This window comes from Dama dama, chromosome 22 (genome assembly GCF_033118175.1).
Source record: "Dama dama isolate Ldn47 chromosome 22, ASM3311817v1, whole genome shotgun sequence".
NCBI lineage: Eukaryota > Metazoa > Chordata > Mammalia > Artiodactyla > Cervidae > Dama > Dama dama.
The window spans coordinates 9,020,224-9,047,745 of record NC_083702.1 but is presented as its reverse complement, the minus strand read 5'-3'; the positions used below and the strand labels follow the sequence as shown (position 1 = coordinate 9,047,745).

At 41.4% G+C, this 27,522-nt stretch overlaps 1 protein-coding gene across 1 annotated transcript in view; it reads right to left on the bottom strand.

Moving 5' to 3' along the window:
- Window positions 1-347: 347 nt before the first annotated feature.
- ENTHD1 (ENTH domain containing 1) overlaps window positions 348-27,522 on the bottom strand; it is an 84,130-nt gene continuing 56,955 nt past the window's right edge. Inside the window, exons 5-6 of the mRNA XM_061124197.1 lie at window positions 14,851-15,269; window positions 348-952 (exon numbers count right to left, since the gene is read on the bottom strand). Coding sequence (XP_060980180.1) covers window positions 348-952; window positions 14,851-15,269 — 1,024 coding nt within the window. The remainder of the gene's footprint in view (window positions 953-14,850; window positions 15,270-27,522) is intronic.

Below are 27,522 nucleotides of genomic sequence, written 5' to 3'. Positions count from 1 at the left end.
GAGGCTTCTTACTGCCAATTTATCCAGGAACTCTGGAATAGTCATCTGCTGTTTGAAGTATTACCACAACTTTCACTACTGCTCAACGTTATTTTGAGGTAAAGTACAGAGCATGGAGGAATGAAATTCTCTTCAGTTTCAAATGAACTAATATTTAAATCTGAAAATATTATCAAAGGTTATTCTTTTTATCTTTAAAAAATAAACCACCCAAACAAATTTATTGGTTTGAAGTATACTTGTTTAATAAACCTGACAAAGAAAAATCAAACTATCATTCTATTTTTGCACAGTAATGAGAATCTATAAAATGTTTCGCGTTCTAACAAAAATAGCTACTGAGATAATTAGACTTGATCTGAGCCTGCCTCAGAATACTGGGGGAACTGCAGAGACTTGCTTATTTGTGGACTGGACCCACTCATGCTTACCAGACGACTACTGATGACATTAAGTTCTCGTATCACCATGCTCAGGTCTTCGTGTAATGTGACTATGGCATTTTTTACCTCCCCTAGAAGAACATTAGTGGAATTGTCTGCTTCATGTTCCCTAGACAGGTCTTTGGTTGCCTGAGAACTGGAACAGGACATAGAGGTGAAATGGTCTACATTTTGTGTGGAAAACGCTACCCAATTACTGCTAGAAATAGAACTTGTCTTCTTTTTGGCAGAATCAGAGTTGTCTGGAAGAATTTCCAGTAGGTTGAGGTTGTCATTTTCTTTTTCATCGGAGGACAATGGACTCCTAGGAGCAAAAGAGTGATGAATCCTGGCTGTCTTATCTATATTTTTAACAGAGGCAGAAGAAGATTCTTGACGGGACAAAGTCCAAAAGGAAGGTCCGGCCAAAACTGGGGGTAAGGGATGAACAGACTTCTCTGGAGAGGCTGAATCAGGGGATGACACAGATAAAGTAGAATAGGAGAATGCTCCCTCAGACGCAGTTGAAACTAAAATGTAGAAATGAAAGACAAAGATTAGGCAACATACAAATAAGAGTAATAGCTTAAATAATTTTACAATGTCAAATTCTATCTGGCCTTAGCATAAACTACTTAGAATTTTATATGTTAAAGAGTCACAATAGGCCCAAATAAAACCAAAGCAGGAAATAAAGAAAATCTAAAGATCTATGATACATCAATAATACCATAAAAAAGGAACTTATATAGAAATATCAATATTCATCTTAACTCTCAAACTTTGCCTAATATATTTTTATACTACACTTATCAGAGAGCAGAAAAGTAGAATATTACACCCTCTTCTACTCACTGCCAGAATTTTAAGTTGACATTTAAAGCAGAAAGTCTGAGAAACCTGTAACTTAGATTCCTTCATTTTTTTTCCTTTTTTTTACAGAAAATATTATGGCAAAATGAACAACCAACTACAAGTACCTCAGAGTTATAAAACTAATCTTTTTCTCTCAATAGTCAAATATAGTCAAGGCTGAGTCCAACCCATTTGAGATCCAAGACACTTTAGCACTTGTATATACATATTTTTCCCACCAAGAAACTATAAATAAAATGAAAAGCATTCTAAGCCTATTTTCCATAAAATTAAAGATTTGATAACATTTTTAACTTCTCTTCAAGAAAAAATCATAGTAAATCTCTTCTTTCACACTTTATTCTAAATCATTATTTCCCAAACCATTATGGAGAACACTGTGTCCCTTAAGATGGAAAATGATGTTTTGTGAGAACTGGGTTTCAAAGTCAAATAAGATTGGCCAATTGCACACTGTGCCTCCCATTAGGAGATTAACAATATCCGTTAGTATATTCAAGGTTCTGAGAAATCAACAGTACAGTTGACCCTTGAACAACATGGAGGTTAGGGGTGCTGGCCCGCCCCACATTCAAAGACCCCCACATAACTTTACAGTTGGTCCACCATATCTGCAGTTCCAAATCAGCAGACTCAATCAACCTCAGATTGTATAGTACTGTACTATGTATTTACTGGAAAAAATCATGTATAAGTAGACTCATGCAGTTTGAACCCATGTATTTAAGGGCCACCTGTAATTTATTCAAGTGTTTTCCAAACTTTATTGGACACAGATCATTTTCTTGTCTCCTTGGAATGTCTATTTTTATTCATTTTTGCCTTAGGTGGGTTTTCCAGATGGCTCAGTGGTAATCTGCCTGCCAACACAGGAGCCGTGGGTTCAATCCCTGGGTTGGGAAATGGCAACCCACTCCAGTATTCTTGCCTGGAAAATTCCATGGACAGAGGAGTCTGGTGGCTACAGTCCATGGGGTTGCAAAGAGTCAGACTCGACTGATGTGACTGAGCACGCATGCCTTAAAAGGAGGTAAAAGTTGTCAAATTCCAGTGCCGAAGTCTTTGAAATTAACTTTGGACTTACTACTTTAAAAAAAATTTTTTTTATTGGCAATTCCCTGGCAGTCCAGTGATTAAGACTCTGTGCTTCCAGTGCAAGCAGGCACAGGTTTGACCCCTGCTCTGGGAACTAAGATCCCACATGCCACGAAGCATGGCCAAAAACTAAAAGCAAATAAAATAACAGTGAGAATAATTTGAGAATAAAATAATTAAAAAAACAAAAACTTATTCACTATAAGTCATAGAAGAGGGAGATTAATGCTTACCACTTAGCACACAAGACTTATCTTTCTTTCTTATTTTATTTATTCTACATATTCATGTCATTCTAAACTAAACTGGACCTCTTATCTAAAAATGTGGCCAGGGCAGACAGCTTCTATTTTTGGCTTCAAAGCCACCTGGTGCCTAGCTCCAGTTCTCAGGAAATAATTCCAATCACAAAACTTTAAGGGGGTGAAATGAGTATTCTCAGCTGGTGCAGCAGCAGGACACAAAAAAGAAAGTAGGAACTTCATTAACACACGGTCAAGACAGGAAAAGCACACTTAAGAATCCAGGTCAGGCTTATCCAACGTTCTATCCTTGGAGTAAAAGGAGGGTGTGTGGTGACCACCCTGCCAGAGACGGAAGCCTCTGTATGTGTGTGTCCTGAGTCACTGCAACCCTCTGGGCTGTGCTCAGCTGTCACTGGACACGTCTCTTTGCCACCCTCCAATTTTCCATCAATATATCCTGGATCTTTCTCTTTCTTGGTCTATTCTCAGGCTAGAGTAACTCGTTCTCCAGTGGCTAGCATCTCACTTCAGAGACCCTCCATGTACCTTCTCCCGAAAACACATCTCTAGACTTCTGCCAGAGGTTGTGAGTTGGTTGAGTATTCGGGGCAACTGTTCATCTGTTTGACAAGGAAGAAAAGTCTAAGGATTTAAATTGCTTTTCAAATAGCTATTTTCGAATTCTCTTTATTTAGCACCACACTCCAATAACAACCTGTGGAATAGGCTTCATAATCCCATTTAAAACATGAGGCAAAGGCATCGCAAAGAAGCAAAGAAACTTTCCCAAGATCACAAGGCTAAAAAGGGGTAGAGATGAGACTCAAATTCAAATCTCTGATGTTAAAGCATATAATCTAATCCACTAAGCTCTACATCCACACCATTCTAGTATATTAGAATTATTTTTACTCTATTAGAGAATTATGTTAAATTCTAGATATAAAGTTGAGAAGGCAGGCAACCAGGATGGTGAGGGATGTAGAAGGGTTGATGGATATGCAAATCTTTACCCCAAAACAGATAGGAAGACAAAGGGTAGGAGGCTATATTTAGTTATTTGAAAACAGTCAGAAAATCTTAGTAATATTTATCTTCCATTTCTCCTATTGTGCACAAGTTGGAACTACGGTTAACAGGAGAAAGTAACAGGAAAAGAGATTTCAGTCCAGTTGAAAAAAGAAAACGTTTAAATAGTTGTGGTTTCCCACACATGACATGCGCTGCTTTGGGAAGCAGTGAGGTTCTTAACACTTACGGAGCTCATGCACAGCCTGGGCGACCATTTGGCAGGAACATTTCAGGCAAGATCAAGGCATCAGCTGACAGAACTATATATCCTTGGTGAGATTCTAAGATTCTAGGACCCAAACCACATATGTTAGAGTACTAAGAAACTATTCTAGAAATAGTTCACTCTGGTCAGAAAGAATGATTTCATAAGGAAGATTTAAGAAGGCCAGGAGGAAAATAATATTTCAGTCAAATGTTAGTATAATGTTATCTTATATATTTAAAGATCTCTGGTTCCTCTGCCTATTCTAAACCCAGCTTGTACATCTGGAAGTTCTCGATTCAAGTACTGCTAAAGCCTAGCTTCAGACTCTTGAGAGTCCCTTGGGCAGCACCGAGATCAAACCAGTCAATCCTAAGGGAAATCAACCCTGAATACTCATTGGAAGGATTTTGAGCATAACCTTACTAGCATGGGAAGTGAGCACAAATGTTTGGTAGTTTGAACATTCTTTAGCATTGCCCTTCTTTGGAATTGAGATGACACAGATTTTCTTTTCTTGGGCTCCAAAATCACTGTGAATGGTGACTGCAGCCACGAAATTAGAAGACACTTCCTTTTTGGAAGGAAGGCTAGGACAAACTTAGAGTATGAAAAAGCAAAGACATCATTTTGCCAACAAAGGTTCACACAGTCAAAGCCATGGTCTCTCCAGTAGCCATGTATGGATGTGAGAGTTAGATCATAAAGAAGGCTGAATGCTAAAGCTTTTGAATTGAGGTTTGGAGAAAACTCTTGGAGAGTCCCTTGCGCAGCACTGAGATCAAACCAGTCAATCCTAAGGGAAATCAACCCTGAATACTCATTGGAAGGGCTGATGCTGAAGCTCTAATATTTTGGCCACCTGCTGGTAACTTATTGGAAAAGACCCTGATGCTGGGAATGATTGAGGGCAGGAGGAGAAGAGGGCAGCAGAAGATGAGATGGTTGGATGGCATTACTGACTTGATGGACATGAAGTTGGGTGAACTCCAGGAGATGGTGAGGGACAGGGAGGCCTGGCGTGCTGCAGTCCATGGGGTTACAAAAAGTTGGACATGACTTAGCGACTGAACAACAAATATATTTAAAGATAACACAGTTAAGGTAGGCACACACATGTGACATGATGAATACCTGGCTTCAGTTTTATGCTGAAACTGAAAGTTGCTCAGTCGTGTCTGACTCTTGGGACCCCATGAACTATACAGTCCCTGGAATTCTCCAGGCCAGAATACTGGAGTGGGTAGCCTTTCCCTTCTCCAGGGGATCTTCCCAACCCAGGGATCGAACCTAGGTCTCCCACACTGCAGGCAGATTCTTTACCAGCTGAGCCTCCAGGGAGGCCCACAGTTTAAAGCCAGTGTTTCTCAAAGTGTGGTTCCTGAACCAGCAGCAGCATCACCTGGGAATTTGTTAAAATGAGGTTCTAGGGCCCCACCCCAGACCAGCTGAATCAGACACTGGGGGTTGGAGCTCAGAAAACTGTGTGTGAGCAAACCTGCAGGTGTTTCTGCTGAGTGCTGAGGTCAGAGAATCACTGCTTTTTGCTGCGTGCCCACCCTTCTCCTGCTGTGTGGCCACAAGTGCTGAGTAAACAGCTTCTCACTGTTGATGGTTCTGCAGCTCTGACTCGTAGGCTGCCTGATGCTTTCGCTCTTGAGAACCCACTCCATCTCTAATTGCTGCACGCCAATTTACTGTTGTTTCCAAACACGCTGCAGCTGTCCCAGCCGCTGCACACGGCGCCTCAGGGCGCATGTCCCTCGCCGTTCAGTGACCCTCCTGGGCTCGCTGCGGAAGTTAACAAGTGTCTTCTCTATACAGCCGGCCCCCCGGAGCCGAAATGCAGCAAGTACTGCAAATCAGCTGCAGCAAAAGTCTCATTTAAAAGGCTGGGAATGATTGAGGGCAGGAGGAGAAGAGGGCAGCAGAGGATGAGATGGTTGGATGGCATTACTGACTTGATGGACATGAAGTTGGGTGAACTCCAGGAGATGGTGAGGGACAGGGAGGCCTGGCGTGCTGCAGTCCATGGGGTTGCAAAAAGTTGGACATGACTTAGCGACTGAACAACAAATATATTTAAAGATAACACAGTTAAGGTAGGCACACACATGTGACATGATGAATACCTGGCTTCAGTTTTATGCTTATGCCATTTAAAAGGCTGCATTTAAAAGTCTCATTGTGTGATACAGATATGCTAATGAATGCCAGACTCGCTTGAAGATAGTACTGACAAAATTTTTCCAAATGCTGATGTGTTATCTCTAATTTTTTATACTCACAAATAACACTGGATCTGTTAATTAGGGTCACAAAGAGTCAGACACAATTGAAGCGACTTAGCATGCACACACTGTTAATTATTATACTACAATTTTAAACTTAAAAAGCATTTGGAAGTACTGGGTTGAAAAAAATAAGATAACAAATACACTTCTGGAAATATTTAAAAGTTATCTTTAGCAGTAAACGTAAATTTTTCTGCTGGCAGCTGGTCTTTGGTAAACAGTTCATTGTACAAGAGAGGGATTTTTTTCTTTTTCTCATTCTCCAATTCATCTCTTTCAGTTTTCCTCACTAATATAGAATGGCTGTCAAGTTACCTACGCACAGGAATTATACTATCCCGATTTTGTTCTATGGCTAAAAAATGAAACACTTACAAAATTCTTTGTAACAGAATTATTCATAACTGCCAAAAAGTGGAAACAACCCAAACGTCTGTGAACTGATTAGGATAAAGAAAATGTGTTTATCTACACACTGGGATATCATCCAGCCATAAAAAGGAACGACTTACTGATTTATGCTACACTGGGGATAAACCTTGAAAACATGATGCTCAGTGAAAGAAATTAATCACAAAAGGCCACCTGTTGCATGACTCCATCACATGAAATGTCCAGAAAAGGTAAATCCATAGAGACAGAAAGCAGACAGTGGCTACCAGGGGCTGCGATAAAGCGGGCAGAGAGTGACTGCTTGTGTGCACAAAACTTTTGAGGGTAATGGGAATGCTCTGGCATTAGTAGTGTGACTGTACAATTCTGAGAATACACTGAAAAACCACTAAATTGTCCGTTTTCCAAGGGCGCATCCTGTGGTACAGGAATTAGATCTCAATTTTTAAAAGCTGCCACATTTGAAAATTTATTTTTAGTATCATTATTATAAATAAGCTACATAAAAGAACCAGATTTAGGAGTAACACAGGGCTAGAGAGAAATGGTAGTAAGTCTGCCCCTTATTATAAGTGGTTATAAATCACTTACGCTGGATTTTTATTTGGAAAATTGGATTACTGGATTAAAGATGAGTTTTCTCATCTTTAAGCGTCCCTCTCCCATCAACGCTGTACTCCACATGGTGCTTCGGGACCACCCTGACCACTAGCTCACCAGAGTTAGCTGGGACGGCCTGTAGAACTACTTTCTATCATTTCCCCCACTGCTTCAGGGACACTGTTAATTGTTCTAACTCCAAAGGCTTTTATAGGCAAAAAGAAAAAGGCGCTGTAAATTAGTCTTTTGTGTGTGTGTCACTGCAGTTTCTTTTCCTAGCAAAGGTGAACTGAAAAACAGCTACAAAGAACAACTACTGCTGAAATCCAGAGTAAAAAAAAATGGAACCAAATGAGACAGAAAGGAGGAAGTCAGTGAGAATGGTCACCACTATCTCAACAAGACAAAGTACAGAAAATTTTTTCCTCCCCAAAATTAGAAAGTAAAATCCAGTGCGTCTAACATACTCACCCTGACTGTGGCTCATGAGACTGTAAGGAAAGCTGCCTGCCACCAAATTGGCTTCTAAGTATGTACTAGCTCCTTCTTCCTTTTTAGTGCGCATGATAAACTAACGACCTAAAACAACAGTTTGAGCTTCAGACAAATAAGCAGAGGAGCAGACGGAATGGGCTGTTCTCAGAACAGAGGTATTGAGCATCAAAAGGTCAAAGGAGGTCGCTGCAGCAAATTCATTCCTCTCCTTCAGTAAAGATATTACAGTGTATTAGCCGGCTGCCTTAGATAGTCTCCTTGGTATTTGAGAACTGCTAAAATATGCAACTATTTTTTTAATTTGCCCAGCTCATTATCTCCAAAGAGTTTATGACATTGGACCTGGACCGTTCCTATAAACAAACACTTAAATGAAAACCAGAAAATAGGTACTCTGTTATCCTCCACCATCCAGTATCCATGGAGACTAGCATCCATTTAGTCTCATCATTTCTTGAATTCCTCAACCACAATGACCTTCAGTCATTCCTCTGAGTATTCCCTAGAATGTCATCACTCGCAACTGCTCTACTTTGAAACCTTGTTTCCCAAGATTACTTTTTCTTCTCAGTTACTTCCAGCTCTATAGATTCCTTTTACATTCCTTTTAATACATCTACACTTTGGCCTCATTGATGCAATGAGACCATAGATGCAATGATCTTTCTATTTTCTCTCTTTCTATCAGTGTCCTCTTGGTTCTGGCTCCTTTCTTAAACCAGTCTAGAATCCCAGGATCCATCACTTTAGCCATTTTCTGGCTACCCTCTTGCTGAATGTCTTCTGCCTTATTTGCTACTAATTTCTTTCTTTGGCCTCGCAGGGTGGCATGCAGGATCCTAGTTCCCCAACCAGGGAATCGAACCTGTGCCCCCGGCAGTGAAGTCTTAACCACTGGACCATCAGAGAAGTTTCCCTGCTACTAATTCCTAATTCAGGAGTCAGCAAAACTTTGATAGAAAGGACAAGAGAGATCTTTTAGGATTTGTGGTTCATACGGTCTCTGTTTGAACTACTCCGCTCTGCTGACGTGGCACAAAAGCAGCCAAAGACAATATGCGAGCCAAGTAGTATGGCTGTTTTCCAGTAAAACTTTATTTACAAAAACAGGCAGTGGGCCAGATTCGGTCCAGGCTGAAAGTTGGTCAATCCCTGTGGGAAGCCTATTTCAATTTAAATATCTGCCTTTTTCATTTCTATGCTCAGCACAGAAAAAAAAAAAAAAGCCCAGACCTGAAAAACTGGACCACTACAAATAACTGCTCCTCCATCTTCTCAGAGTCTCAGCAGCTCTTTCTTCCATTCTCTGCAGTTCAGTTCAGTTCAGTCACTCAGTCGTGTCCAACTCTTTGCAACCCCATGAACCAGAACACACCAGGCTTCCCTGTACATCACCAACTCCCAGAGTTTACCCAAACTCATGTCCATTGATTTGGTGATGCCATCTAACCATCCCATCCTCTGTCGTCCCCTTTTCCTCCTGCTCTCAATCTTTCCCAACATCAGGGTCTTTTCAAATGAGTCAGCTCTCTGCATCATGTGGCCAAAATATTGGAGTTTTGGCTTCAACATCAGTCCTTCCAATGAACACCCAGGACTGATCTTTAGGATGGGCTGGTTGGATCTCCTTGTAGTCCAAGGGACTCTCAAGAGTCTTCTCCCAACACCACAGTTCAAAAGCATCAATTCTTCAGCGCTCAGCTTTCTTTATACTCCAACTCTCACATCCATACATGACTACTGGAAAAACCATAGCCTTGACTAGACAGACCTTTGTTGGCAAAGTAATGTCTCTGCTTTTTAATATGTTATCTAGGTTGGTCATAACTTTCCTTCCAAGGAGTAAGTGTCTTTTATTTTCACGGCTGCAACCACCATCTGCAGTGATTTTGGAGCCCAAAAAAATAAAGTCAGCCACTGTTTCCACTGTTTCCTCATCTATTTGCCAAGAAGTGATGGGACCAGATGCCATGATCTTAGTTTTCTGAATGTTGAGCTTTAAGCCAACTTTTTCACTCTCCTCTTTCACTTTCATCAAGAGGCTCTTTAGTTCTTCTTCACATTCTGCCATGAGGGTGGTGTCATCTGCATATCTGAGGTTATTGATATTTCTCCCGACAATCTTGATTCCAGCTTGTGCTTCTTCCAGCCCAGTGTTTCTCATGATGTACTCTGCATATAAGTTCTCTGCAGTGGCTGTTCTAAATTTTTTCCAGTTTCTTCATGGAAAAAATGAAACCACTCCAAACCCTCAGGCTTGGCAGGTGACCCCAGACAGTAAGATATGGAGGCCATGACATACAGAGTGCGGCCCATGAATGTTCAGTACATTTAATTATTAAGAACAATAAGACCCTTCCCTCACATTCGGTATACCCTTTTTTTCTCCTTCCTTATGTGTTCTTAGCACGAGGTGACTCTCTTTCTGGTCTGGATTCTGGTCTGCCTTCCCCATATCACCCTCCGTCTCAGGATCTTTCCCCCTACCTTGCTCACCGGCTCTTGTCTCTATCTCTCACCTCAAATCTTTTCCTTCAGCTGACTCATTGAAAAAAGACTCTGATGCTGGGAAAGACTCAAGGCAAAAGGAGAAGAGGGCAGCAGAGGATGAGATGGTTAGATAGCATCACCAACTCAACGGATGTGATCTGAGCAAATTCCAGGAGACAGTGAACGACAGGGAAATCTGGCACGCTGCAGTCCATGGCGACTCATAGAGTCAGCTACAACGTAGCAACTGAACAACAACGACACTTTTAACACTAGCATTTAAAATAAAATATATGGTATTTTCTATTTACCCACATATTTATAATTTCTAGTGCTATCTTCCCCCACCCCACCCCACCCCCCACAATTCACTGGGGTCTTCCCCTAGACATATATTATGGCTTCAACCACTGTTGTGAGATCCACCGGGTCCCCATCCTGGGCTGCAAGTTCTCTGGACACCCTCAAGGGCTATGCCTACATGGAGTTTGCCACCGAGAGCTCGGCCCAGACCACCATGGAGCTGGACAAGAGCATCTTTCAAGGCCAGGTCATCAAATGCTGCCCAAAAGGACCAACTTACCAGGGATAGGCTCCATGGAACACGGGGGCCTTCAGGAACACCCAGGTGCCAGGGGGAGCCTTCCCCCACAGCAGCCTCCAGGGCACGGCCCATTCCAGACCGTGAGAATGGAACCGGGGGTGCGGAAGAGTCTCACCATGGTTTTTACTGTGTTGAAGTGAGGACCTGATTTTGAGAGTGGGGCTATAGCAGGGTCAGGAGTTAACACAGCTCTACTTGGGACCATTTACTTCACGTAGAATAACCACTCCACCCTCGTCATTCAGCGGGAGGACAGTCCAGACCCCACGCCAAAGCCATCGGGCACCCAGCAGGGCACAAGGTGGGCCTGCCATGGGGGCCAGTCTTGACTGTGGAGGGCACAGGGCAAAGCTGCAGGTAGGTGATGCTCAGGCTGCTGGGTTTGTCTACAGTAATGCCTTTTATGGAAAAGTAGAAATGTGTGTCTTTTTGGTCAAGAATTTGGGCAGAGTTTATAAATGGAATGTGAGACTCCTTCTGAGTCTCCCTCCCTTTCAGGGTTTCCCTTGTAACTTTTCAACTTCTCTGCCAGTACTGAACTATTTCTTTTGATACCTCAATCTTTATGAACTGAATAGTATCCTCAAGGTCTTAATTTCAGCTAATTATTTTTCTGCTTTGGAATTCGGGAATTCGCTGGATTCCTTTTTATAGATAGCAGTAGTCTATTGCGATGAAATTTCCCCATCATTTCTTCTGTTGAGATATATATATATATAAATCATAATTATTTTAAAGTATGTATCTTATAACTTCAGTATCTAGATTATTTGTGAGTCTGTTTCTATTGTTTATTTTATTCTGTATTTCTGGTCATTTATTCATTTCCTAGTATGCCTGGTAATTTTTTGGTGAATGCCAAACGTTAATGCATGAAAAATTGTAGCACCACTCAAGAAAGGATTTCATTATCTTCAGATACTTTGCTCTAGCTGAAGCTGGGTTTCAGCATTTGGGAGGGCTGTTCTATTTCCAGGTTGTCCTTACTCCTAGAAGGTACCTCTGATGCATAGGGTGTAGCCCTTTAGAGGGCCCAGCTGAAAGGATGGCGTATTTACCAGAGCCCCTACAATTCTGCATATCCTAAACTCCAACCTCCGTCTTCGCAGCACCACAGGACTATCAGAATCTCTGGTTAGCTTGTTGGTTTCTTCCCACTTAGTTTCTCAGCACCTTATCCAAAACCTGAGCAGTTTAGCAGCAGGCAAGTAAGAAATTACACAAAGACTTGTGGACTTTTTTCTCTGTGATTCCCTCCCCTCTGAAATATTGGCCCCTTAAGTCCCTGACATCTTAGAAGCCCCAAACTCCAATCCTACCTCCCAAGCTCAGTGAGACAGTGGAAAGCCCAGGCCTCTTGTGTTTTCTTGGCTTCTATCATCCTGCTCTGCTAACAGGCAAACACCCCTCGTGTTTACTTGGCTTCTATCACTCTGCTCTGCTAACAGGCAAACAGGCAAGGGGGAGAAAACAGAGACACCACTCAGACGCCAACTGCAGGTCCAGGCCTCCTCTATTTCTGATCCACTGGCTATAAATTAAAGAATCCCATGGTCCCCTCTTTGGGTTTGATAATTTGCTAGAACGGCTCACAAAACTCAGGACCTTGCTTTACTTACCATGATGGGATTATTATTAAGGAACAACCAAATAGAAGAAACGCACGGGGCAAGGCACAGGGAAGGGACGCAGAGCCGCCATACCTTCTTCAGGCGGTCGTCCTCCCAGAGCCTTCATGTGCTCGCCAACCTGGAAGCCCTCTCAACCCCACGGTCTAGGGTTTTTACAGAGGTTCCATTACATAGGCATGGTTGATCCAGTTATTGGCCCCTGATTTTTTTACACTATCCATCACCGTCACCTGCTTGCTCTTTTTAAAAAGCGTTTATTATTTGTTTTGGCTGCGCTGGGTCTTCATTGGAGCATGTGGGCTTCTCTAACTGTGGTGTAGGTTCCAGAGCATGTGGTTCAGTAGCTGCACATGTGGGCTTAGTTGGGATATGTGGGATCTTATTAATAGTTCCCTGAGCATGGAGTCTTATCCATTGGACCACCAGAGAAGTCTCCATTGGCTTTTGATTGATCAGATCATTGGCCATTCCTTCTCCTCTCCCCAGAGGTCAGGGATGGAGTTGAAAGTGTTTATGATGAATAACAGAAAATGCCTCTTTCTCTCCTATCACTCAGGAAAATGACAAGGGCTTCATAAGCTCCGTGCAAGGAACCAGGGGTGAAGACCAAATATACATTACTTATTGCATCACAGTATCACAATCCTTTCTCCTAGGAGCCTGACCATCAAGTGTTTTCTACCTTGGTTGTTTTTATAATGATTTCTAATAGTTTTCCGGCTTTAACCAATATTGTTGGTGGAGGATTAGACTAATGCTATCTGCTTCATTACAAGTAGGAGCAAAAGTCTTCCTTGCTAACTGGTTTTAGAGGAACTTCTTGTAATTTTTCATAATTAAATACACTTGATATACAAGCTGTGACAAAAGTATTTTCAGTTTTCTTTTTGTGGTATTTGTGGAAGAAATGAACCAAAGTAACAGCTTCCCAGGGGAGAGCATGCACATGAGCTAATCATAACATGCACTGGCTATCATAACCAGTACTAATTGGTTTCTCCATCAGTAATCGCAGCAGAAAAGTTAATTTTGTGACAAAACTAAGAATTAGTTTTATTTTTAGGTACTTAATTAAAAAAAAAATTCTGGGAAGAGCAGTAAGAAGAATCTCTTACTAGTCACTGACCTTACCAGCATCAAGGTAAGTTTCTTTAAACTCACACAATTTTGGCTTCCATTGTTTGCATTTATATTGTACTTCTGACCTGAATTTGAGGCAGTTTAAAGGATTTATATTTTAAAAGTTCATATTTAAAAAATTATGAGTTAGTAAGCATTATTACACATGAGAATCAATAAACGACTTAAGTCTTTGAAATGAAAAAAAAGTGAAAGTAATAGTCGCTCAGTCATGTCCGACTCTTTGAGACCCTGTGGACTGTAGCCGGCCAGGCTCCTCTGTCCATGGAATTCTCCATGTAAGAATACTGGAATGGGTAGCCATTCTGTTCTCCAGGGAATCTTCCCAACCCAGGGATTGAACCCAGGTCTCTTTCATTGCAGTCAGGTTCTTTACTATCTGAGCCACCAGGGGTATGGACCAGCAGGTGGGTAATTCTTTTACTAATTAACTCTACAGAAGAAAGTATAAATTATAAAATGTAGGATTTAACAACTGATGGTTGGTGACCTGGGATCTCAACTGGCTTTATCCTTTATCAGCCAGTCTAAACAAGACTGCAACCCTCTCAATGTTTTGTAAGACAGAAGAGGGAAGAGATTCTCTACTCCCCCCCCCCCCAACTTTTTTTGTAATCCATACACAGCTCTTTTAAAAACGGGAAAACACACATATACATACCCATATGGATGTATGTGTATGCATACACACCAATACACACACTAATCACTTTCTCTCACATAGCTTTTAAATAAATAACCTAAATGTTTGACAGGAAGCTCTTATTTAATGCTGCTGATAAGTCACCTCAGTCGTGTCCGACTCTGTGTGACCCCATAGAGGGCAGCCCACCAGGCTCCGCTGTCCCTGGGATTCTCCAGGCAAGAATACTGGAGTGGGTTGCCATTTCCTTTTCCAATGCATGAAAGTGAAAAGTGAAAGGGAAGTTGCTCAGTCATGTCCAACTCTTCGTGACCCCATGGACTGCAGCCTACCAGGCTCCTCCGTCCATGGGATTTTCCAGGCAAGAGTACTGGAGTGGGGTGCCATTGCCTTCTCCTATTTAATGCTAGTTCTTTCTAATTTGTTCTGTATCAAAATTGCTCAGAACGTGGGCTCCACTCAAGCACAGGTAACCATGATGATGATCTGCTATTAGCCCTTTAATAAAAGGGGCACTCTCCCAACTCAGAAGTACCTGTCTTCATACCAATGGGTGGAGAATAAGAGAAGGCAACAAACCAGGAGACAGAAAGCAGAAAAAAGTAAAAGAAGAGTACTTCAAAAGAGGGGTTTCTTGTAGACTCACCCCACGTGGCTAAGGTCTTGAGGTTTTCATCCTCCATCGGAACCAGGCCGGACTGTGTTGCTTTCTGATGACCCTTACTGATTACAGTCTCTTTCATTGGGTCAAATGCTGTGAATGAGGGAGAGACATACAGTGTCTCCACAGAGGCCTGGTTACGGAAAGTAGAATCCGATTTTGATGTCCTTAAATGAGGGCCAATGAACTCTTCTTGACTAGTTGGCCAATGTGCTGACAAAGTTGTCAATGTGTCACAGCTTTTTGCAGCTGACTGCTTTTCTAAAGGCATTTGCAAAGGGTTTCCTGTGATGGTCTTTGTAATGGTACTGTCTGAGTTCTTGTCCAGACTCACATTTGTCTGCAGAGATGGGCTTTTTTCTGAGGGAACAGGCACAGCACCTGTAAAATAACAAATGAAAGAGCTATATAAAAAAAAAGAAAGATGGAAAGTACTCTATGTCAAATTTATTGCATTTTTAATAATTGGATTTTTTTTTTCCTGTAACAGAATTCTCTGCTGTTTAGTCGATTCTACTTTTTCACTGTTTCTATTCTATTTAAAGTATTCCCAAGTTTAAGTGATGACTAGTCATTCTGTGGCTGTCTTCTCTCTCTCTCTCTCCTTACTGAAGTCAAGGCCAGGCAGCTTCAAATAACTTGTCTTTAAATATTTCTCCCTTCACCCACTTATCCATCTCTGAAACCACTCTATTTTTAGTTCCTTCAAACTTTCATCTCTTACAAGATAAACTAGAGAAAACATGCCACCTCATACTGGTCTATCCTCACAGAACCCCCAGCTACAAAAAAGTCTTTTTGCCCCAAAATAAAAAATGTCTTCTCGCCCCAGTGTCTATCCAAGGCCCATGAAAGAAAATCACTCTCTTAGATAGCAACCTAATTATAATAATAAGCCGGTGGGAGAAAAGAAGCAATTTTTCTGGAACCGTTGTGATAATTACTAAAATGTACGTTCCATCAGGTCAGGGATCTTTGTCCTTTTTATTCATTAATATCATCAAAGTACCTAGGGTATAATGGGGAAAGTACCTGGAATATAACAGACAAAGTAATATTTACTATAAATCAAAGGGATTGAGAGAATGATGAGGAACTGAAATTTATCTATTGAATATGAATTATGAGCCTGGTCCAAGTTTCTAGATGTAAATTGTTATCAACACTTTCAGTGCTAGGGACTTGTGCTTGAATAGTTTCATCTGAAATAGTAAATGGAAAGAAAGAAAACTGAGAGAGGGCAAAAGGAAGACTGTCTCATTTGAGCTCCCCCAAAGAAAGGAGGCGATGGGAATTGTGCAAGTTGCTATGATGTGTTTCCACGTCACAATGCTCATCACAATGTACCTCATAGTGAGCAGTGAGATGCTCATCATTATCAGTTTCAGGCTGTGAGTTATTATAATGAAAAGCAAATTTTCTTTGACTCTAACCGTCTTTCCCATTTCATCCACAGTTGGAAGCTAACCTGGGCAAAAGTGCTGCTGGTTCACCACAGAATCAGACAGTTCAAGAAACCCAAATCATTACCTCTACTAGGAATTCCGTTTTTCCCCCCAGCCCTCTCATCTCCAGACATTTTCATATTTAAAAACTCTGTTCAACTCTCACCTTCTCTACAAAGCATGCCCAGATCCCATCTTTCCTCGCTCTATTCTATTATTGTTTATCTTATGGTATCTTGTTAGGAGTCCTGTGAGCAGTTGTAACGAGTTGCCATCTCGTTAACTATTAATACAAGTCTGGCTGCCTACTTGAAAACAGGTTCGTTGAGGAGACCTTACTAGGAGTTTCCTCTGTACCCCAGCACCCAACAGTGCCACTCCCATAGGGTGTGTTTGATAAATGTTTGTTGAGTGGAAGGCCAAACTGAAGCACAAGGATAAAAAAGGTAATGGCTTTGTTTTTTAAATGGAATAGAGTTTAACTACCTAATAGTGATTAAAGGAAACAGAAAATTGGTAGACAAAAATAACATCTAAAATATTCCAGGTTTGCATATGATCATGTTATATCTAGTGGATAAAGGTTCTGTTAAAAAAATTAATATATTCTTAGTGTAATATGAGATCAATGGTATCCCACAGTGCATGTGTGCATCACCATATTTACATAAAAGCATGGCTAAGAAGTGAATTTTAGCCAAATATTTTTCCATTGACTTTCATTTTTCTTAGGAGAAAAGTCTTTCTATAAGTAATGAAATCATCTTGAAATTGGTAGCTCAGACGGTAAAGCGTCTGCCTACAATGCGGGAGACCTGGGTTCGATCCCTGGGTCGGGAAGATCCTCTGGAGAAGGAAATGGCAACCCACTCCAGTAGTCTTGCCTGGAAAATCCCATGGATGGAGGAGCATGGTAGGCTACAGTCCATGGGGTCACAAAGAGTCGGACACGACTGAGCAACTTCACTTAAACTAGGATAATTCAGAATGACAGTGACTTTTTGATAACAATACTCCATCTAAATCTAAAGAAAGAAGGAAACTGAAATCTGAAGACACTCCTTGAAACTCATTCCTCTGTGGATACTTCAAGTGAACTCTGCTGGCATTCCTTCGTCTCACTAAGCAACCTTTTCAACGTTCTTCCCTGGCTCTGTTTCCTTTAAAATGTAGACAGTCTGTCCTTGGCCCCTTTCTCTTCTGCCTCTGCCATATCCCAGGGCGACGTCACCTATCACTGCTCTTAAAGGAGGACGAGATCCACCACCTGTATGCAAGTAATTCACACATTTTAATTCTCAGCTCTGACTTCTGCTGAGTTCTAGCCCCCAGTACACACCCATCTCTCTGTACAGGGCGGTCTTACTACCCTCCAGCCTCCTCACCCTTGGGTGCTTGTTTCACCTCTATTAATATGACCATCAACTTCCCAGTCATGCGGGCTATTTTGGAGCACCGTTGCTACTACCGCCTCTAAGAGGTCTCCCCGCCCGTTCCCTCAGTTCACTCTGCACAGTACAGCCAGAGTGGACTTTGCAAACTGAAAACCTGCTCGTGTCACTTCTTTCCAGTACATCTTCAAACTACTTAACAGGGTTTACAAGGCTCTTTATAAATCAGTCCCCATTTACCTCTCTCGCCTCATTCTGTACTGGTGTTGCTGTTCAGTTGCCAAGTCGTGTCCAAGTCTTTGCGACTCCATGGACTGCAGCATACTCTTCCTAAAACCGTATGATTCTGCTTAACCTCTCCCAGTTCTTCACATTCACCATGTTTCTTTCCGGTACCAAGTCTTCGCCCATGCTGTTCCTTCTGCCTGAGATGCTCCTCCCTCTTCACACCTGATTCCAGCTTCCAGGCTGATGGCCGTTAGGTGGACATACACTTTCATGTCTCTCTCTGCTCTTCCTTCAGTCTAGAACATCCTCATCTTTACCCTCTTCTCTGTCAAAAACCTTTCCACTCTTCTAACCTCAATTCAAATACTGCCTCCTTGGTGAAATCCTTTCTATATCCTCCAAGTTAAAATGAATCCCTCTTTCCTTTGTTCTGCATGATACAATGTGAATATTCTTGTTTTTACTTATCATTTCAAATATTTACAGCCCATGGGGTTGGGAAGAGTCGGACACGACTAAGCGTGCACACACATCATATTTCAAATATTATTCATTCATTTGACAAATATTTATTAAGTATTAGTATGTGGCAGGCACTAAGCTCTGATGTCAGCAATAAACCAATCTTGTTGTTGACACCTCGTTAGAGCTTGTTGACAGCTCTGGCACCCCCTAGAGTTTGCACACCCACTCACGGCACATATCGTGTTCGACTTGTTCAATCTGTGACTGACCGAGTGCCTAACTTGATAGATGTTTGTTCAAGGAATCATTATCTGGATGATCCAGTTGTTAAAAGGAACATGAGTGGAGGACAAGAGACGTCTTAAAGGACATTCAAATTCAGTCCTTTTATGATACACAGGAGAACCTGAGATTTCTAGAGGTCAAGTGACTTGTCAGGCTCACAAAATGATTCAAGGGCAGAAGCAGGACCAGAACCCCAAATTCCTGATTTCTAAGTCAATGCTCTTGTTATTAGGGGAACATGAGAAGGAATAAAGAGAACCAGCTGCACCAAGTACTTCTTGACCAACAGCTGTTGTAATGATACATAACTGAAGTGACTGGAGCTTTGGGATCAGGACATTTGTCCCTGGGGCTGCCTTTAGGAATGTGGGACCCTGCAGAGGGGGTCAGAGTTAAGTACACAGTTGGCCTATGTATCTGTGCCTGTTTGTCTTCTCCCAGGAAGGGGCGTGGGTGGGGTAGGTTTTTTTCTTCGATTCATATGAAGAAAGAATAGCGTCTATGGAAAATTTTTGGAAGCCGAGGAGAACCTGTGGGGGTCTGATGGAGAACAGCAAAAGGTTTCTCTTTTTATGCTCAAACACAAAGCACAAAAGTGGATATTCTGTAAACATTAAAACACTAAAGGGATTGTTTCATGAGGGATTCCCAAATTTCTCTGGGAGAGAATTTCTGTGAGATCCACTGAAAAGGCAGAGAGGAATACAGAGTGAATTAATTTGGTTGGCTTGCTTTATCTGGTTTCTCATCTTCTTTCCATTTAAACCTGAATGTCAAAAAGCTTTATTCTCAAGTACCTACCCAGCAGACTCCTGGATGGGAAGTCCAGGGTTAAATTATGAGACTGTACTCAGTTTCTTTACTGTAACAGTGCTTTACACCTGCTAAAATACTTGATTAATGCAAAACAGGACCTTGAAATGTCAGTCATATTAAAACTGGTTTGGATATTCTTGATAGTTATCTTTAGGAAGAAGCTTATTCCCTATGTAGGACATCAGACAGCAAATTTAAATACAGACTATCACCAAAATGCCTGAAGCAAAGGAAGAAAAAAAGACAGCCAACAACACAACTCCATGCTTTGAGCCTAAGGACAAAAGAGAAATAGCTATGCTGCTGAAGGTACTGGAAAATGTTTTTGCTGGTTCAGAGACAATGATGAAATCATTTTTAAACAGAACATCAGATTTAATTCTGAGTTGAGAAACTTTGCCTACAGACAGGAACATTCCCATACTGGTAGCTCTTTTACAATTTTCAATAATTCCACTGCCTTGTTTCAGGTACTATAATCATTGCAAATTATTTTATATTCTATTATACTGTGGATCTAATAATGGGTGTTATATTCCAACAGCGCTATTGCTGTGATCGATTCTGTTGGTCTGATACACAGTATCTAATTACAGCTACAAAACAGAGAGCTGGCAAGCATGACAAAAGATGGATGCCACACCACGTCTATCTGTAGTTTAAAACTGTATAACCAAAGGAGCTTCTACTTTAGTAATTATGTTAATCAGAGAAAATAGGACCTGAAGATAATAAGGCCATTTTGCTGAGAGGCCACAGTTATACATTATTAACACAGAGGGGTGATTTGAATTGCTCATTAATATATTCATTTAAAGTAGACAAGCTATTAATTTAAAATGGATATTTAATGTGAAAGTTAAATAACATGTTTGACATGAAAATCTTAATATATTTACCTTAAAATATTTACATAAAGCCCCAAATAATCATTATAAATGATCTATGTTAAGTGTGTGTATGTACGTGTGGGTGTGTAGGAGGGATGTATATACACATAGTTGTAGATTCTGAGAATTTTTTATCATGTATCATCATACTTCACTGTAGTATATATTATATCCAAATATTAAATTAAGGAAATATATTTGGAATTATAGTTATGAAATATGCCAAGCATATTTACTACTTCTTTTGATATATATTTGAGGTAATGGCTTAGCTTTGCATAGAAAAATAGAGATATGGACACATTTAAAGGTGCTTTTCTTTAAAAGTCATCAAGTAGGATAGCTGAAGACTTTCAGGCCATGAAAATGGATTGTAATGTTGTGCTATGAGCTGTGAGTTTAATGCTAAAGAAGCAACTGCATAAAATAAAGTGTCTTGAGACAGAAACACACATAAAACAAGGCTATGTGTTGATCTGCTGGCGGTGATATTATGACCAGAGATCATGCGAACCTGAGTCCATTTCCCAGGAGCAAGGATTCAGGAGGGAAGGTGTCAGTGTTTGTCGTGACCTCACAGAACCATGTTCAACTTGAATAAATCCTGCCCAACACTTTAATAAGTTGATTGTACCACCAGGGGAGCTTTTAAGACTCCCCTGGGTCAGGTTACACCAAGACCAAATAAATTAGCACCTCTGACAAGGGGACTCAGGGACAGTGGTCTTAAAAGCCAGTGTGCATTGTCACTGATAAAAACACTAAGAGAAGAGATAGGATGATCACAGCAATAAATAGTTGTTAATTTCACCCTCCCCCACCAAAAAAGAAAATGGATCATAATGATTGGATTATATTGGGTTGGTCAGAAAGTATGTTAGTGTTTTCCTGTAACATATCACGGAAAAGCCTGAATAAACTCTTTGACCAACCCAATAAAATAGGTACTGGATGCTTATTATTAAATTTTACACCATAGTTATGGTCTGACCAATAATAAAAATCCTAATTTCCCTTAACGGATCATCATTATCAAAACTGAAGCTCTAAATATCTTCAGGAAGCTGGTGATCATTACCTACAGCGACGTTTTCTGTCTTTTAGGCTAGAGTTTAAGTGGATCTGGTCTCTGGCAGGTCAAGGTCTCCTCATGCTACAGAGCATACTCCAGGCTGACTGCAACGGGCACATGCCTAAAGGCGCAAGAGTTTGTGACCATCCAACCAATCCTTATAATTACAATAAAACCCTGCATGTGACTCCAGGAGAGTAAAATATTAAGCAGAACTGGATCATAGGTCTAATTCTGACATGACTTAAACATACTCAATGTTTGAAATGGTACCTGGCCCAAAGTAAACAAATGTAGTAAACAGGTACTGTTATTCCAGGACAGTCTAAAGAAGTGGCATTATGAGGGACTTGCTGCCATGGCCCTGTCTGGATGCAGATGGGGACCTGAACACACCAGGAACTCTCCCTTCCCTCCAGAAATTTCTGCATTCCCAGACCACAAAGCATAATGCAAGACTGTGAGCACTGGTTCTTGTATTTGAGAACACGGGAGCTGGTGTGTTGTGGAAAGATGACAATGAAGAACTACAGTTGTCAAACATTTTCCCCTTAGATGTACAGACCAGTGATAAACTATTTTTTTAACTTAACACTGAGTAAAAATCATGCCTAAGTCTGAAATACTGCAACAAATATAATTTGTTGCAAAATATAATTTAAATTGTGAATTCAAAAGCAACTGCTGTTTCTCATGAAGCATGAGTTACTCAAAATAAGCACACATGAAAACCTCTCGCCTATTAACACTTCACATATTATATATGTCCCTTTGGAAAATACCTTGCAGAATACCTAAGATGCTAGGTACTGTTTCTCTTCCTGTGGCAGAGGGGGATGGTCCTTGGTCTTACAGCTCTCTGCTTATACATATATATATGCATTTTAATTGAAATATAATTGATGTACAATATTATGTGAGCTCCAAGTGTACTACACAGTGCTTTGATCTTGGCATACATTATGAAATGATCACCATGACCAGTCTCGTAACCATCTGTCTCCATATAAAGTTATTACAATATTATTGACATATTCCTCATGCTGTATTCTACCCCCATAGCTTACTTATCTTGTAACTGGAGGTTTGTACCTCTTAATCTCCTTCACCTATTTCCTCCACAGCTTACATTTTAATAATACGATTTATAACACTATATTATAATTTATCTATTGTTTGCTTTGCTCTTTTTATTTCACATGTTTTCATTCATTCATTTTTGCAATGAATATATTAAAGATGGATCACGTACTGTACATTGTGCTTGAAAATACAAAAGTCAGCAGAATTAAACCAGCAAAGCCTTCAGACATTGTTAATCCATTGGAATTATAAAACACAGAAGATAAAATGACCACAGGTATATTTAACTTCTATAAAGAAATAAAAGCTTGAAAACATGAGCAAGAAATAAGAAATTATAAAAATAGAAGCAAAGGACTTTCCTGTTGGTCCAGTGGTTAAGATTCTGCGCTTCCAATGCAGGGGGCGCAGGTTCAATCCCTTGGTGAGGAACTAAGATCCCTCATTCCACATGTCACAGGGCATGGCTAAAAGTAAATAAATAAATAAAACCAAGTAGATCTGACAAAGATCCAAACAGAGTTCTGTGCTGTGCTTAGTCGCTCAGTTGTGTCTGACCCCTTGTGACCCCATGGACTATAGCCCACCAGGCTCCTCTGTCCATGGGATTCTCTAGGCAAGAATACTGGAGTGGTTTGCATGCCCTCCTCTAAAAATGAAAAATAAAATAACTGAAAATTTAAATGTAACTGGTTGATTTAAGCAGCAGATTAACTCCAGTTGAAGAGAAAATTGGGAACTGGAAGACAGGTACAAAGATTCAAAAGCACAGCACAGAGATCAAAGAAAGACAGTACGGATGCGAGGAGTGAGAGTCTTCGTCCAAGTATCCAGAGCTCCAATTCTCCTTCCAGTCTCCAGCTGCCTGCCGCACGGCGAGTCAGTCATTCTCAAGCACCTCCAAGGCTCCCCCGCACACCAGGGGCTGTCCCACCTGGCTTTTGCTCTGGCCGCTCTTTTACTTTTCTTTCCCTCTGTCTTCTGGAGGTCGACTTAAGGAACAACGCTCCCTCCTACAAGCTTAGCTCCTCTGAGGTGCTCAAATAAGGGTGGGTGAGGGACAGAAAAGAGACAAGGGTCTGTCTCTTCCTCACTGGCCCCTGCTGTGGTCACATAACGCTGGTAGTCGCTGCTCTCTCTGCCGAGGCCTCTCTGCCCTCCAGGCAGCCCTGCTGGACGGGACCCAAGATGGCCACGATGGCCAAACCATCCTGCCAAACCCACCTCTGGGCAGCCCCCCACTCTGACCAACGCTGGGGCACAGGCCAAAACCAACTCACCAGGCCTCAGTGGCTTTACTGCCAACGTGACTGGTCAGTGTCTCCCTCTCCAGGCCAGAGTCAGATCCTGGCTAAGATTCCAGGCATGAGTCAGGCACTGGTTCTCCAACTCCAGGGAATATATCTCAGAGCCCCTCTCACTGGGTCAGTGAGTAGCAGTCTCTTCACTGCTCCTCCAAAGACGGGTGTGTGTGTGGAGACTCATGGCATATGGCATTAGCTCCCTCCCAAGACATGGCCTGTATACAGACGGTATTGATAGAAACATGAAGAGAGAGATTCAACCACCACTATTTCCATTTTGTTAAAACTGTTAACTTCAGGGAAATGAAGCTGTAGCTTGAACATGTTGGATATGCTGGACTGTGATCAACAAGAAGGGCAAAATGATTAACTGCTAGATTTCTCTCTGAATCTTATTAAGGGATTGGGCATGTTTGATGATGACCTACATTCAAGATGTGCCACGCTTTTTAAAATAGTAATAAAATTCTCAGATCTCTGAAATGTACTGCAGACAAAACCACTATCCAGAAAGCACACATAGAATCTTTAATTAGGTGTCTCAAGGAAAGACTGATTAAAGAAACAGGAAAAATAATCATCTAAGGTAGAATTCAGTTATTCTAGTGTACTGATAGTCAATATTTCCAGAACAAACATAGAACTCAAAATGCAACTCTTACTATATCCCCAAACCTGTTCTCTCCCATCCTCCCCTTCTCAGTAAATGGCACCGCCCCTCATTCACTTCACAAAGGCAGGAAACTAGGAATCATCTTTGTTTCCATCCTTTTCCTCATGCTGACAACTGACCATCGGGAGATCCTCAGGGCTGAACTCTAAACTGTATGCCAAATTCGCCCACTTTTCTCCATAGCCACTGCCCTGCCTCAGCCATGGTCACTTGGACAGTCTCCAGAGCCTCATCATTGGTCCTTTTGCTTTTGCTTCTCCCCATAATGCATTTCCCCTTGGTTTATATTTTGTTGTTGTTGCAGTTGCTAAGTCATGTCTCTTTGCAACCCCATGGACGGCAGCACGCCAGGCTTCCCTGTCCTTCACTATCTCCTGGAGTTTGCTCAGACTCATGTCCATTGAGTCGGTGATGCCATCCAACCATCTCATCTTCTGTCAGCTCCTTCTTCTCTTGCCCTCAATCTTTCCCAGCACTGGGATCTTTTCCAACAAGTTGGCTCTTCGCATTAGGTGGCTAAAGTATTGGAACTTCAGCTTCAGCATCAGGCCTTCCAATGAATATTCAGGGTTGATTTCCTTTAGGATTGATTGGTTGGATCTCCTTGCTGTCCAAGGGATTCTCAAGAGTCTTCTCCAGCACATTTTTAAAGCATCAATTCTTCGGCACTCAGCGTTCTTTATGGCCCAACTCTCACATTTATACATGTGAAAGTTGTGAAAAAGTTCCACTGGAAGAACCATAGCTTTGACTAGACAGACCTTTGCTGACTAAGTGATGTCTATGATTTTTAATACACTGTCTAGGTTTGTCATAGCTTTTCTTTCAAGGAGCAAACGTCTTTTAATTTTGTGGCTGCAGTCACTGTCCACAGTTATTTTGGATCCCAAGAAAATAAAATCTGCCACTGTTTCCATTTTTCCCCATCTATTTGCCATGAAGTGACAGGACCAGAAAGCCCAGAGGAGGAACAATAACCCTGTCTCCAGCATGTCAGGAAAGGCTTCCTGGAAGAAGCAACATTTCGCTGAACCCTAAACATTCAAATGAGTAGGAATGGAGAAGAGAGGAAGGGGCATATGCAAAGTGTGAGAGAACATGGCATTTTGGCAAGTTGCTTGGCATCCATTGCTAGACCACTGCGTGTGATGGAGGAGGAAGGAGGTTAAAAAGTAGGCTACAGAGGAAAGCAGAGGTCAATGAGGAAGGAGCTTATCCTCCAGGCTAAGGTGTTAGACTTTGTCCTAAGGGGAGCTTTTCAGAATTCTGACCAGATCAGAGCTGCATTTTAGAAATGTTCTTAGTCTCCAGTTCTGTTTTCACCCCTGACTGCTCTTCCTAACTTGTCCTCATCCAGTCTTTTCTTTACACCACATCCACAGTCATCTTCCTAAAAGCAAGGACGATCTGGTCATCTCATGTCCTTGCTTAAATCACTTCAAAGGCTCCCCATCATCATCCAGACACAACTGAAACTCCTCCAGCACATGCTTGCCTTAGTCCATTAGCGCTGTGATAACACAGTACTACAGACTGGGTAGCTTAGAAACAACCGAAATTTCTCTCTCACAGTTCTAGAGGCTGAAGTCTGAGGTTAGGATACCAAGATAGCTGGGTTCTGTGAGGACTTCTTTCAGGTAACAGACTGCTGACTGCTGACTGTGAATTCAGCTGATGGGAGGGCTGGGAAGCTGTGTGAGGTCTCTGGTTAAAGATCACCAATCCCCTTCCAACTTCTTCTTACCCCACCCCCTGTCCTCTCACACACTGTTCACACTCAACCTAAGATATTCTGTTCTTCTTCCCTCACTTGGTCTGGCTGATTCTGTGTAATAGGCAAAACAGTGTTTTTCAAACTGCAGGTTGTGATCTGTTAGTCGGTTATGAGATCGATTTTGTAGGTCACATCTAATATTTTTTTTAAAAAACTGTCTAGAATAAAATAGAACGGATCAGAGTACATCTCCGATAACTATTGCAACACTACTGTTTCTGGTGTGAGTTTGTGTGTACTGGGTCATTACACAAAAGGCATTTCGGACTGCAGATCACAGTTAAAAGGTTTGAAACACATCAGCATAGGCTCGGGGATCAGACTATTTTGGTCTAAATCCTGACTTTGTCATTTCCAAGCTCTGCGACCTTGGGCAAGTTATTCAAAAATTCTGTGTGGATTTTCTTCATTTATCCCGTAAGACGGCTTTGAAGAGTAAATGAGTTAAAGTGCATAAAAGTATACCCACCACACACATGACACCAGGGCTGACAGTCTAGTCATCACCTACTCTTCAGGTTCCTGAACATCACTTCCTCTAGAAAGTCTCCCCTAACATCTGAAGTCAAAGTCAGGCGCCCTCTCGTGTGCTTCCCGCGCCACTCTCTATCCTGACACTTACCTCATCTGTCTGATCAGACCTGATCAGTCCTGATTAGACCCTGGGCTGGAAGCTACATAAATTCAGGGATCTTGTCATCATCGCATATCCAGCAGCTGGCACAGGGCCTGACACACAGTAGGTGTTCAGTAAATAGCTGTAGGATGCATAACTCACTCACTTGGAAATAGATACACAGCCATCTGTTTCACTCAAATAAAGTCAAATTGGGACGTATACACCTCAGGTGTCACAGTCATTTGATAAAGAACTTGTCACCTTAGTTTACATTAAGACTGTTTCTCCTAATTTGAAATCTCAGAGAGTTATATGATATTTTTATAATACATGCACTTGTTAGTAATGTAGAAAAAGATTTAGGTGGGATGGCTCTTGATCTAACGTGCATAAATAATTCAAAAGTCAGTGTTTCTTTTAATCATTGCAATGATGAAAAGAGTTGGCCACTGCATGACAAATAAAAGGTGACATCTTTAAATATAGTTACCATCTTTCTAGTCTTTTAATTATTTAATTGACTTCTGCAGATGATTGTGGCTTTGCCTTATTCATTTTAGTAAGAACCTTTCACAGTTCCATTCATGTCAATTTTTCATGCACGAATCGTGT